The 14,688-nt window shown below is 35.1% G+C and overlaps 2 protein-coding genes across 2 annotated transcripts; both read left to right on the top strand.

The window, feature by feature from the left end:
• The first annotated feature begins 4,881 nt into the window (after window positions 1–4,881).
• LOC120344811 (integrin alpha-11-like) lies at window positions 4,882–9,830 on the top strand. The gene is made up of 11 exons (XM_078113154.1): window positions 4,882–5,149; window positions 5,914–5,981; window positions 6,307–6,470; window positions 6,685–6,802; window positions 6,881–7,052; window positions 7,304–7,376; window positions 7,657–7,799; window positions 8,113–8,221; window positions 8,942–9,056; window positions 9,509–9,570; window positions 9,744–9,830. Exons 1-11 carry the CDS (start codon window positions 4,914–4,916, stop codon window positions 9,828–9,830), a joined length of 1,347 nt encoding a protein of 448 aa, XP_077969280.1. The 5' UTR covers window positions 4,882–4,913.
• LOC144422666 (cytochrome P450 2B1-like) lies at window positions 9,528–14,505 on the top strand. The gene is made up of 5 exons (XM_078112333.1): window positions 9,528–12,580; window positions 13,292–13,413; window positions 13,507–13,651; window positions 13,877–14,037; window positions 14,170–14,505. Exons 3-5 carry the CDS (start codon window positions 13,528–13,530, stop codon window positions 14,482–14,484), a joined length of 600 nt encoding a protein of 199 aa, XP_077968459.1. The 5' UTR covers window positions 9,528–12,580; window positions 13,292–13,413; window positions 13,507–13,527; the 3' UTR covers window positions 14,485–14,505.
• The last annotated feature ends 183 nt before the right edge of the window (window positions 14,506–14,688 follow it).

Raw genomic sequence — 14,688 nt, forward strand, 5'->3', positions numbered from 1 at the left:
AATCTCATAGATATGAGTATCCGAAATAGGGGCATGCAAAGGCCATTTTGTTCGGTAAATTCTGTTCATTTTGATGCAGCCTATAGGTAATTCTACACGATTGCATTGCTATAATCCAAGTAGCTAACTTCCTAAATAATCGAAATATGGTCACGACAAAGAACAGTTCGAAATACAATTCATTCAATCAATAGAAACGCGCATGCCAAATAAAACAAAATTAACGTCACACTTGAAAATAGAATTTTTACTTGAGAAAATAATGTATATATATATCGATTAATAAAATCAACTTTTGTTCGAATAAAAAACTACGAGTCTTATTGGGAGGTCATCGTCTACCTTGGAACATGCAAATGCACTTATATAAATATAACAATATTGAAATGACAACGATTAACTGTTGTCATTTGGCAAAAGCTGCTCGGACGTTCCTTCCCCGCTATCGGAGTAGCTGGTGGCTTTAGTAGTATGTGGCTGCTTGCCTTTAGGCTCGGTATTACATTTTGTCATATCTCCGCCATCACCTTCCGGACTTCTATTCTTCTCAGCTTCTTCAGCCCTTGTTATAATATTTGTCAGCGTCTCAAGTGATTCTATGTTTTTTTTTCTTTCAGATATCTTATCAAGTATGAAACAAGTGCATTCATAGAGGGAATACGAATGACGGCTGAATAACTTAATTAGAACGTAGTCATTTTCAATTGAATTTCGATTCATTTTTTCCCTGATCCCGCAAGATCCACACATCCACATAGAGCATGCACCGTCGATAAACGTCATACAGATCATTATGGCTAGGAGGGCTAAACATATTATGGAGTATGGAAAAAGTCTTGAGTGAAGTTCGTTAAAGCACACAAATTCGTTTGTTGGGAGTGACGAAGAAGCTTTACTATCTTTGGCATAGCACAAAAATATATGATCAGTAGAAATGATAGTTTTGAGCCAGAATATACAGATTAGACAGAAAGTGACAATTGATCCTAATAAGCCGGAAAAATTTCTTAGGTTGTAGAAAGTTAAGATTCCCAATTTATGTGTTCTACCGTACAGCAGACCCATGACGTATCTTAGAGTTTTTGCATGACAAAGCACATTCTCAGTGATTTTTCTTGATTCGATGGTTTCTCGATCTGTCGAAAAAATGTCGCAAGCTTCTTTTTTTGTCAAATGTTCTTTCCGCAGAATTTCGTCGATGCTTCTAACAGTATGAAACCCAGATATAACGTTCGGTATAAGTTCCCACCAAGCATAAAGACAGTGTATAATGGTACTTGCTAGGATTGCTGCGAGTCCGGAGTGTCGGATGACTCCATCAACTTCGTGGAAGCAAAATTTATTGATAAAATCAGCTTGTGATCTTGACAGAGTGACGTTCCTTGACGGCTGTTTCACCGTACATGGAGTAGAATTTGTGGTTTCGACAACATAAATCATAATGAATGATGTAATATACAAAGCTCTCATGCTGTATTGCCTCACTTTTTCCCACCATGGTTTGAATTGTGTCTCATGCAGAAGATCGGAATTCCCAATTATGTCGGAAAAACTGACCCCTGACATTTTAATGCAATTTTAAATAATATTCCTAACTATATTGTTTCTGAGATATGTAAAAACCATAAAATGACTGTACTAATTAGGTAAGTATATAACTAACCACCCAATAGCTAAAACTGTACCGATTGCTCGCTACATTTCAGTATAACTGGAAGAACACGCTCGCCTGGAATCATTGAAGCGGAAATGTCTGACTCGTAGGTACCACAATAGCGCGGCGTGTATCCTTCGCTCTGACTCAATAGCGCGGAAAATTTCTCCAAGAAAACTTGCGCATCGCGACGACGTCAAAGTTACAAGAGGGATATGGACAATGCTTAAGTGAGGTGACATGCGGTGGCAAAACATTGGCGGTTTAGCCAACTCGCACGGCATTTTAGGTCTAACTCTAGTCACAGTTATCGCAATGTCACCTTGTTACTAATCCCATAAACCAAAATGGTTTTGGTGATAAAACTTACCCCAGGCTGTCTGTCAACTTTTATTAAACCTGTTAAGCAGCGTAAGCGATTTTTTACAACCAAATATATTGCGGTGAATAGCCTGTATAATAATTCACGTTCTTGGATAACGGATGACGAAAGTTATTCAAAATAAACCACCATTGTGTTGGACAACGAAACTTGACAAGTTGACGGCGCTTGTTGAATGCTCGTCATCCTCTCACATGCTGGTAAAATAAACATCGCGAGCTTACGAATGTTTATTTACCTTCTCCATCAACTGAAATAAAAATACGGACCTTTCCGGGAGGTTTGGAAAACGCGAATACCATTCCACGTAGCGTATTTATGATATCCCCCATCTTTGGTTTAGTAATAATTTGTAACATTTTTGTTCCCTTTCCGAGACCTGGCGTGTTTGTGTTTATATATCAGTTTCGTTTCGATAAATTGACTTTTGTGAAAGCAATGACCCGTTCAATAATGTCACGGTAATAATATGATGTATTATATTTACCACTGGATAGTTTAGATTTGGACGACCATTCTGGAACAAAATATCCGAGTGTGATTATGATGTTTTGCGAATAGTGGTGGTCCCGTGTACAGGAGGTAAGACATTAAAAAATTATGGTTCACCGAAGTACATGTAAGAGCTTCTCTGTTTGATGATCCAATTTTATCATATTAAACATAAAGTTAGCTGATTAGTTTATAGATATTTTTCCTTATAAATATTCCCAAGGTTTTGGAGTTACTTTTAATTCAAACCGAACAATAGCCAAGCTATAAGGGTGTAATCCCTCGTGCATTGATTTTCCAATCCTCGAAGCGGTGGGAGCTCTTGGACTTCAAGAGCTTAAAGCATAACTAAGTTACCACAGTGTCACCTGGGCCATCGTGCACACAAATATTGCTCTCAGATGACTTTATGGACAAATAGGATAATATTGAAATATCACAGATGACTAAAATCAGGATTTATCAATCATCCCAAGATTCCCAAAACGTGATACTTTTATTTGAATCTATGACGTAACGTACAATGGTTTACGTATATACGTTTACGTATATATATATACTAAATATGGATCTTATACACCGTAAGTCAAATGGGTTGTCTTAATAACTTACTAATATCGTAATATACTATACGCTATAAATTATTCTCCTTGCATATACTTACCTGGCACCATCCTCTTTCCCCAACACCCGTATGCTAGTTCACTATATTAAGTATACTGAGTAGCTAAATATGGAGATCCCAACAGTGTACTATATTAATTATACTGAGTAACTAAATATAGATATCCCCAACAAGCATATACGGAAACCAGCTATGTACACTTGATTTCTATTTCGCGGTTTAAGTCATTTCCTACATTGCAGCCAGGACCCTTAAATGAACTTAGGCGATACCATAGTCGGAGTTACGGGATAACAGCATGAAATTGTTTAATTTTCTTTTTAATTGTCACTCACTACACTGTGGGGTATCTATTGATTTTAAATCAAATTTAGCTTTCCTTTTGTTCTGACACTGTCCCAATTTTATTTATATCTCTCTTTCGCAAACAGACCCAATATTTGAAACCAATATTTATGTGCATGCAATTGCGTTTCTTGTTATAGTTGTAAAATGCTTGTCTGAAGAAGTCTGACCTCGGTCAGGCGAAACGTTACAGAAATATATTTGTGTTCGTGTGCAGCAGGACTCTTGAATTGAATAGAATAGCCATTACACTTACATTTGCTACAGCATCCTTGCGTAATACGCATACGGATCCACCTGCGCAAAGGCATAGAGAGCAAGGAAAGGTAGTTAGTTTCACGCAACCTCAACTGTTATACGAAGACAGCTACTAATATTGTAATATAACAATAACTTAATGACCCCCGTTAGCTATAGTAAATATGATTTATGTACCATAAGTGAAATATGGTTCCAAATAAGTCACTGACATCGTAATATAACATAAGCTATAAATAATTCCCTCTAGTTATACAATCGGTCAACTAAATGATCCCACTTAATAAGTAAAAAATACCGACCTCGCTACAACCTACCTGACCCAATCCTCTCGAACACTGTATAGTAGTTGAAATACGGACCCCGCTCCAACATACCTGGCACCCACCTTCTCAAACACCGTATGGTAGTTGAAAATACGGACCCCGCCTCCACTTACCTGGCACCGTCCACTCCCCAAATGCTTGAACATTGAGCAATAAATACGTGTTAAAATCCAAGGCAGACCCGTAGTGTTATCCCACTAGGGTTATCTGACTAATTGCACTCTAATGTAGAGCACGATGGTGAATATTATTTTTGTTCAATATTGGATTTAATTGTGGTTGTATACATATTATCGAAATAAAAAAAAAATAAAAAATTACATAATTTTTCATATTGTCAATTGTTTTATTGGAGTTCATGATCATTAGCGTAATGACTACATTGTAAACACAATAGATTATGTCACCTCACGGAAATCGCAATAATATGGTCATTTGGCATTATTCAATTTGCGATGAGGTATTGCAGATCTGATCGTGACAATGCAAAACATTTAGGCATTCCTTTAACCTTATAAATTTCGTATCGAGTTGGTCGATCTCGCAATATAGCTTTTGTTTTGCTTCAGTCACCATTCTTCTTAATTTTATTAAATGAATGTCGTCTTCGTCGCAAGATTTTTGAACCAGGGTTTTGTTTATCTAGACTGGCGCGCCATGAAAGTGTGACGTAAAAAGTTACATTTTATGAACAATATTTACAGTGTTACAAAAGCAAAAGTGGAAAAAAATGAGTCTCGCGCCAAAACTAAGTTTAATCGCAATCTCAACCAAATTCAATTTTTCTTTTTGCAGTGTATTTACATGAAAATTGCAATGACGACGTGAGATATGAATAACTCCAGATCAAAGTTAGTGTTTATCTTGTCTCTGTTGGCTGTTTTGTCGTCTGCTGCGGCGTTTAACGTGGACATTTCTTCAAATCACATTGATATCATTTCGTCGCCTGATGTAAACACAAAACTTTTAACAGTTCCACCAAGTAGTAATATTTCCGATACAACTTCGTATTTTGGATATACTGTTGGAATTAACATGGTCGACATAAATAATATAACAAAGGCAAGGTAGGAGTCAGTTTAATTTGATTTCTATTCTCTAATTCGTGTACTCCGTAGTGCGTGTTCCAGGTTAGGGTTATTCCGATTTGCCTCATTTTAGTTCCAATTCGAGTTAATGAACTGTCTGTGTTAGCAAAGTTAATATACCCTTTGCCCATAGGTTTCAATCCCTTTACACAACTTGATGTAAAGTAGCCGAACAAAATTAGTTACCTTGGTTTTGGTACACACACTTTTGGAGCGCTAAATTCCTAGTAATGTTTAGGATTTAATTTCCCTGCGCTTGTAAAAGACTTCCTGCTGTTAATTTGACTTAATGCTGTTAATAAAAATTTATCGGGAGAGATCTATATTTCTATATAGACTGATTTTTGAACTGGTAGGATAAATTTCGCAATTGTTGAAGCAATAATAACAAAGTGCAATACCTTTAAAGTTTAAGGGGATAAGTAAATAAATAAACGTAACACTTTGTAATCAACGATATTGATTTTTATTTTATATTTATAAAATATAGTATCAATTATATTAAGTTCGTATCTGAAAATATTAATCTATCAGTCTGGGTTAATTTGGCGAGACGATCAAACCGTTCCTCCCAGTTGTAGCATGTCCACATATCAGTTCTTCTCAGCCTGAATTCTGATATAACAAAAATCCGATATACTCGGACAAAATATCCGCAGCAGTAGCAATGAAATCAGGTGATAAAAAAGGTATTAACTTTGTTTGCTCAAATGCCTAATCCATTCCAATAATATATTTCACAGATTGTTCGTTGTATCACCACTGCACAGAGCAACAAATCGATCTTCAGTTCATCCGCACATTGAAAAAAGTAATTTAATATTCACCGTATACTTTTAAAGTCGAATTAATGTTTTACATCGGTCCTTTTTGGTCAGTCAGTTATAATCGATTAGCAGATATTCTTAACAGACGATCTACCCGGTCCGGAGTCAACGTCAATTCATCTAAAATTCTGCTGTTCGAAATTCCTATCAAAATATCATTTATTATATTTTTTTGGCAAAAATTGATACTTTGTGGTATTAATCAACTATCCGTTCACGCCACCTTAGTTTCCTCTTTTCCACCAAAATAAATGAATATGATAATCCTAAAACTATATCATTTTTTTTTTCAATCTGTTTTGTTTTAAGAGCCGGAAGGAGGAATTTATGAATGCCAAATTGAAAACATTTTCATAATTGAAAAAAATGATTCCGAAATATCTTCACTCTGCGTGCCAATTCATCCAGAAAAACGACTCCCCAGCGATGTATTTGGAAAAAGTGTTTCTTCAAATTCTGATGGACATATGACGGTATTTACCAACATTGGATTTTTAATCTGAGTTATTCTGATACCATCTAAAACCAGACTTCTTTTTAACGTTTATAGATATATATTGATATATTATTTACATATATATATCATTTTATAGCCAACTCAAAACTATCGAACCTGTCACTATAATATGCCAGCACTTAGGTTTAGATGAATTTTCAATAGTTAACTGAAATGTTTCTTTTTCGCAGGCTTGCTCTGCAACAAGAGGAAAGAACTGCTCTTCTGCAATTCATTTACCGGGGTTTTGTTATAGAAGTTCTGATTTTGGAAAGACGTGGAATATGGATAAACGGTCAAGAAATGCAGGTAAAACAATTTAATATTATGAAAATATTTTTCACTCCTAATTAATATCAGCATAAAAAGTATGGATTATTTTTGCAGCTTGCGGTGTGGAAACAGTCGACGTCATGTTCGTTCTTGATGGTTCGGCTTCAGTAGTCGGTCACTTTCAAAAGATTAAAGATTTTGCAACGAATATCACGGCCTTGCTTGACATAGAAAAGGGTACAATACACGTTGGAGTCATTCAGTATTCAACGTTTATATGGCAAAGGTACATAGATTCATTTTATATAGAGATAAACTATGCTGTACTTTCTGACTCGGTATAGTCAGGTCGATAAGGCTTTAAAATGTTGGCAGTTTCGGACACAAAAGTTTACAATATTACACTCTACATTCAATTTCTCAGGTGTGTATTAAGACCGCTGAACTTTTAATCTTGACTAATTTTTGTTTTTTGATAATAAGTGTTTCATTTACAGTTTTCATTTTAATGTGGTTTTATCATTTATATTCAAACAGTCCCCAGCATCGAAAAAATTACATCAAAACGGAATTAAAACTAGGAGAGTTTCAAAATTTGGAAGATTTTCAAGCAAGTATATTTATGCAATCTAACTAAAATTATAGACTACTGGCACAACTCCAATACATCGCTAATTTCGTACGAATAATTGTTGGGCAATGGTTTGTCATATGGTCTTCTTGAACTGGTAAGTAATTCTTGTACCCAAACTGAGACCGAACGAAAGACCTATCGCGAAATTCTATGCTGGAATTGTATCAAGCTTGATAAATCAATGGATTTTCCAATAGAATTTCAGCTTTATGTATAATGGGGATCAATAGTAATTCAATATATAATCTATTTCCAGGAAGCCATGTCGCATGTAAATATTAGCATGGGTAGCACAATGACAGGTGCTGCATTAAAAAAAGTCGTTGACGATTTCACACAATCTGAAAGATATAACTCTTCGACCAATAAGCAAGTTATGATACTTCTTACCGACGGGCGGTAAGAAAAATTTTTGTTCTTTGTAATAAACTCTGATATTGCGGAATAATGTATAAAAATCCTTATCTCATTTTTATTAGAATATGACAAACTTTTAGATTTAAAAATTACGATTTTTGCCAGTTGTTTGTAAATAACCAGAAAAGACAACAAAAGGGCTAGTATTTAAGTTATATGATGATGTGCAAATGGAGTTTTTCGCCTATTTTTTATCCGACAATTTGCCCATTTTTTCTTGGTTAACGATCAAAAGATAACATTACTCAAGTTAATCATTGAACGTGAGTGATTTATATGAATTTTATGTTTTCAGTTCAATATATTCGAAGCGAGTAACACTTTATGCTCAACAACTTCGTGACTTTGGAGTTGTTCCTTATGCGATTGGAGTTGGACAGGAAATTGATGACAATGAACTGAGAGTAATAATACTTTATTAAAAAAACGTTGCATAGTGTATATAGATTTAGCATTTGCCTATAGCTTAAGAAATAGGCTATTAAGCAGTTGATTGGGCGCTCCCGAAGTATGTGCACCAAGATGACGCACAATCTGAACCCTAACCAGGTACTGACTACTTTATACCATAGAGTAGGGGTGGGCAAAATTTTTAGGATAAGAGCCGCATGCGGCAAGTCAGAAATATGTGAGAGTCGCATAATTGAAATTAATAATATTATAATACCGTGAACTGAAAAGAACTTTACACAAACGTATAATATTGCAAAGTATTCATTGCGAGGCCATATCAGAAGTAGTTGACTTGTGTGTTCCCATCCTATCTGAAAGTTTTTAAAAGTCTTGGTAATATGTGCCAACGCATCAACAAACATTTGATCATTGCGATGTAAGATTTATCATTTGACTGATTTAACTTCAAATTCTACGCTACGATTTTCATACTAAAACATAATTTGTCTTAATCATTTCTGAAAATTTCTCCAACCGCTTGTTAATTAAAAAAAAAGATCTGTTACGCTACAGTTTCTCTAAGTTGAATTTGGATAATAATTATTGCTAGCGAGAAGAGCCGAACAAAAACTCAGGCGAGACGCATGCGGCTCGCGAGCCGCGGTTTGCCCACCGTTGCTATAGAGTAATCAAAATACAAATTGTTTAGGTAATTTTTCTTAAATACTAAGGTGATTGCCACGGGAACAGATACTGACGTCAGAGTATATAAAGTTGAAAATTTTGAAGGACTGAATGATATTGTTGATGATTTTCAAAGTGAAATCTTGAGCTCTCAGTTAGAATGTAAGTCAAGGTGTTGTTTTTCTGGCATGTGATCATGCTGTTTGACTTGAGTACCAATTGCATTTTTAGTTTTTAAATATGCATGTGTCTCCTCCAACTGGAGTCTCCTGCTACTCTACATTTTGTCGTATTTCAGAAAAATCCGCCAGTACAAAAATGAATTGTTCGCTGATCAATTTAAATCCACAAGTGTCACGTGTTTGAGCATTGGTCTCTAGTTATAAACGAACTTTCACAAATTCGGCGCTTCGGCAGAACAACTGTCCGATACTTGCTCATTAAAGAGAAATCTGAATTACTGTCTATACTGCAATGTTGTGTATATTCTAAAATTTACGTGTAAAATTAGTTTAACTCAGAATAATTTTTCGAAATATTCAATTTTGTATTTTATTCACTGTCCTGTATTCCACCTTCGCATCACAATGACAACGCTTCATTCAAATTGGAAGTTGGCGAGACAGGATTTTCGTCGCATTATGGAGCTATAGTGAAAGATGAAAACAATACCACAGTAAGTTTATATAGCCTTACGAAACTGGGTAATATTGATTTTGTTTTAATTGCTTTATTTTGAGTAATTTTTGTCAATTGTGAGTTGTGACTGCAATGTATCTTATTTGGGTGTGTGATGTGTCTGTCTTGAGCAGCGATGCCAAAAAAGAGTTAATTTATATTCTTCCCCAGTCTCAATTTTGGTTTACTTTGAGGCATAACAGAGTATCACGATGGAAAGTAGAATCCGCTGGAGATGAAAACCGAGTTTCATGTTGAGTTAAGTTGCAAAGTTTAGTTGACTATTGCCTAAAGAAAAACGGGTATGTTTGAAGTTATTTGTTAAATACTAGATGAAGGCGCTTTGTTATCAATAATAAAGTAAGTATGATACTCAAGTCCCTCGGTTTCATCAATGAATGTTGAACGATGAAGTGGAAAAGTAGTATTTTACTGTTTATATAATTTGAAGCAGTTAATCTTGACAAACTGTAACATAACGTGCAACAACAACAAGATTGCAAGATAAAATTGACATAGCATAATAGTGTATTAACGAAAACGTAAGTGAGCTCTCTTTTAACAGCAAATGTAGAATGCTAGTATTTTATAAAAATTAATATTAAACTAGGGATAGAGGATTGGGTACTCCCGTAGTATGTAAACCAAGATGGCGGAGACTAGAACGTAGTATGTGTACCAGGTTAGGGTTAGGCCATAATTTCAGGTACAAATACTACGGGAGTCACTTGGCTAGTCGAAATCGTAATAGAACTGAAATAAGGAAAATTTAAATAAAATTATGGCCTATGACCTGGTACAAATACTACGTGTCTAAACCGGTGTCGGCCATCTTGGTTCACATACTACAGGGGCGCCGATGATTGCGTATATATTTAATAAACACACACAGAAATGATTTCAAGTAAAATATTTTGCAAAATATTTAGCAATCTCCAAACATTGTAATAAATGTTTCAAATTCGGCAAACAATATTATTAGTATATAGGAATACAGTGAAATTTTTTTCCATCTATGTGTGAAAGATTGTCACGGCAAACATATATGTTTCCTTTTAGGTAATCATAGTAAATATTGAAAAAAACTCTAACTTATAAAATTATATATTATACATGTCCAGAGTCTCAAAATACGCAATCAGTTTCACCAAACTGTTGGCGCTTCATGGGAATGGACATGTGTGAGATAAAAATAAAATCATTTCTTCAAATTTCACGTAAAACTTTCATAACCACATATTAGATTTAAAGTATATAAATAGTAACGAATTGTTGTCCATTCCGAGAGCGCAACACGTGAAAGAAAGAACGTTAAAATTGTATGCCGCATATTCAATGTATTCGCATGTACTACAATAATATCCTTAATTTATTCATATTTGCAGGCGATGCTTCATAGAATTTATAGTTTAAGAATCCTGGCTGTGCTCCTGCTTATAAACATTGTCATTTTTTTATTCCGCCTCTTTGCCATATTTCGAGGCTATATTGTTGTCAGATTTTATCAAAGCTGTTATTGCTTCTTTGAACAGTTACAAAATTAGTCAGTATTTTGAAAAGTAATCGAATGGCTCGCGGAGCCCCTGGGGCTCCGTACGGAGCACTTTGAGAACCTATGCAATAGACTACGGGTTTCACGACAAACGCGAGCGCAAGCCGCCACAAGATGCGCAATATTTGAGACGTTATAGAACACAAAAAAAGAATCCCACAGAGCCCACGGAAACAACAACACGAGGTCCCATGTCCAATATATGGAAAGAAAAGCCAAATCCAAATATTTTATCCACAATTTCCCCAAATGTCATATCTTGGACGAAACCTCAACTGTAGAGTATCGTAACTTCTTAATCTACTAGTATTGTGCTAAATTGCATTAAAATTTCAAATGATTCAACTCATGACTATAGTATCAAATGTTTTACAGTACTTTACACCTTCAATCGTAACTTCACATCATTTACAGTTAACGTTACGTACCTAGTCTACAGCGCGTCACTGATATCGATAAGTTTCCGACTTTCGCGTAGCAAGAGTTCAAAAAATCGAAACCGAAGACAGCCGTCACGCTTGGCGGATTAAAAACTGTGTTCACTCGGATAAAAATAAAACTGTGAAATTTTGGATGAAATTTTTAATCTCATAGCATTCTATGAAAATTTAGCAATAAATAAAAGTAAATATTTTTCTAGCGACAACATCCACAAAAACGACTTCAACGTTGAATCAAAGCAATCAATTGTCAAAGCAATTAAGTGATCAAGTAGTTAAAGAAAAACGATTTTTTTCAACAAGAAAAAAACGAGAATATCGGTTGGAAACCGAAGACTTATCGATCGATAGTTAGGGAATCCCCCAAAACAGAAACTGCAGTTTCGATTCATCAGCTCTTGTAACTTGCGCACTGCGCATCGCACACACACACTCGGCGGGTCTCAAAATTCTCTCGCTTTACAAAAATCTAGATCACTATATCAATAATTGATTGATAACTCGCTAATTATACGACATAATTCGCCCAAAATCAATAGATTTCTGGTCCGAGATAAGATGAATGCACATGCAAAATTTGGAGCAGATTTAACCTCGCATTCGCGAGATATCGCGTTCATCTAACAGACAGACAGACAGACATACATACAGACAAATACCTATCAATATACTTACCGATCTTAAGATCGATAAGTAAAAACTCAACATAAAAGCAAAACGATCCATATGTACATTTCTTGTCCAATAAATCCAGGAATAATGTATAAATCTAATTTTTCATTTAATTATTTTTTTCGCTCAATCTTATATAAATTTAAGAACCAAATGTTTACATCTGATATGTGTCATATACCACTGCATTACAATCTAACTAACATGCATTCATTAATACAGATTTGGTGACAGGAGACTTGAGATACAACGTGCTTTGTTGGCATATGTCCCGATTTTAAGACATTTGCCTATTTTTTCTGGAGCCTTCAAACGTATAGAGGGTGACGTTACCAGTGTGTTAGGTATGTTTTGGATTGCCAAGTTTAGAAAACTACTGAAGATGTTGTTATCACAGGTTAAAGATATTTTGTTATGACCTATTTCCAGTAATTTTCCAACCCAGGCCTAAAACTCGAATTTTACTCCTATTTTAGAATTTTGGATTTAATTTTTTCAGAATATTCTAAACTAATTTGTCATGGGCCGAATTATGATATAAGTCATGAATATTTTCGTGAATTTAAAAACAATCATGTCGAATCATTCTGAATGGTTTAATTTTAATTCCTCCGAATCCAACTTTTTCAAACATACTTATATATCTTAGTTTGTAATAACAAATTCGGCATGATAAACTCCATCTGAACCGGCGTCCGAAAGATGTCTCGTCATTTGCCCGACAATATATGTCTTTACCCTAACTTTGGGACGGTCCAAGTGTGCCAAAAAGGTTGCCCCTTTGCGACACGGCATTTATAATAAGCCGAACTAAAAGCATTTATGAGATATATATTGTATGTTACAGCCTCCAGCATCTATGTAGAGATTTATTGCACCCAGCAGTTTTCTGAGCACATTTGGCGATTACGAAATTTCATAACTAAGAAATGTTATTCCGTTAACCCATATTGTTTGACTATTGCAACTATGTTGCTATCTGAAAATCCCCTTGCTATTGAATTTAACTACGAATGCACCCAGACAAGCAATCATTTTATATTGAAATATTCCAGATGTATTCAGAGATATAATTGAAGAACATCGCAAAACCTTTGACATTGATAACACACGCGACTATATTGATGAATATCTTAAACAAATCGAACTAAGAGGCGGAAAAGAATCTTCATTTAAAGTAAGCTGGATCTGAAATGTCTTGACTTTAAATTGGACCATCCAAATAGAAGTTATTTTTTACTGTTATAATGTATCGTTCTAAATATTACAGGAACAACAGCTTCTACACACGATGCGTGATTTCTTCATTGCTGGAACCGAAAATTCGTCAAGTACATTGAGATGGTCCTTTTTATGCTTTGCCCATTATCCAGAAATTCAAGAAAAAGTTTCAAAAGAAGTAAAGCAAGTCATTGGTAAGAATTGTATTTTAACACTGACTGTATACATAAGATTGATATGATATATGACAGTGCTGCCCTGGCCTTCAGTGAAATCTTGACTTGAGTATGCTTGACTAAGTCTAACACAGACTCAGCAATTTCGTTGTAATTAGTGGACCTGTACACAAAGTTCAATATACCGTAGTTATGGAATTGATTGATAAATGAAATTTGAAAAAAAAGGAATTATCTTGCCAGGGTCTGGAGTTCCCTCGATGAGTCACAAAGAAGCAATGCCATACACGTGTGCGTTCATTCATGAAATAACGAGATTTAGAACGTTGGTACCTTTAGCAATTCCGCACGTTACGACAGAAGATGTGAAATTCAAGGGATACAGAATACCAAAAGGAACACCAGTAAGACGTTTTATCTCTAGGATTTGCATATATTCTTTATAGTATTGGTCTTTGATAGTCGAATTTTATGTACAAAAATCATGTTTATATAGTTTTGTTTGTCTATTGTCCTAAATACTAAACTTTGTTCAGGTACTGCCGAACTTATATGCCGCAAATCACGACCCAAACGTCTTTGAGCATCCGAACGAATTCAAGCCTGAAAGATTCATTGATGACGCTGGGAAGTTTGTTCCGAGTAATCAAGTGGTTCCGTTCTCTGTTGGTCCAAGATATTGTCTTAGCGAACAACTTGCAAAAATGGAACTCTTTCTTTTCCTAACCAACGTAATACAAAGATTTGAAATCGTACCTGATCCTGAAAAACCTCTGCCCAGTTTTCGTGACAGTGTTACCGGAATGGCCGATGTCGCCTTACCATACGAAGTATCCTTTCGACAACGATGAAAAGAAAAATGGTCGAATTCCACATCCTAATTACGCATTTCTAGTTCTTGCTTGCAAGTTCACGCAAATGTTGCAGTAAAATAACAATAATTTTAATTATATTGAAATTCTCGTAATAAATATTGTAGCATTTAAACTTCATTTTTTGAGAACAATAGTCGAGGATAGTATTCCACTTAAATGTTATACTTCCATCAAGCCGTT

This window comes from Styela clava, chromosome 5 (genome assembly GCF_964204865.1).
Source record: "Styela clava chromosome 5, kaStyClav1.hap1.2, whole genome shotgun sequence".
In the NCBI taxonomy this organism is placed as follows: domain Eukaryota; kingdom Metazoa; phylum Chordata; class Ascidiacea; order Stolidobranchia; family Styelidae; genus Styela; species Styela clava.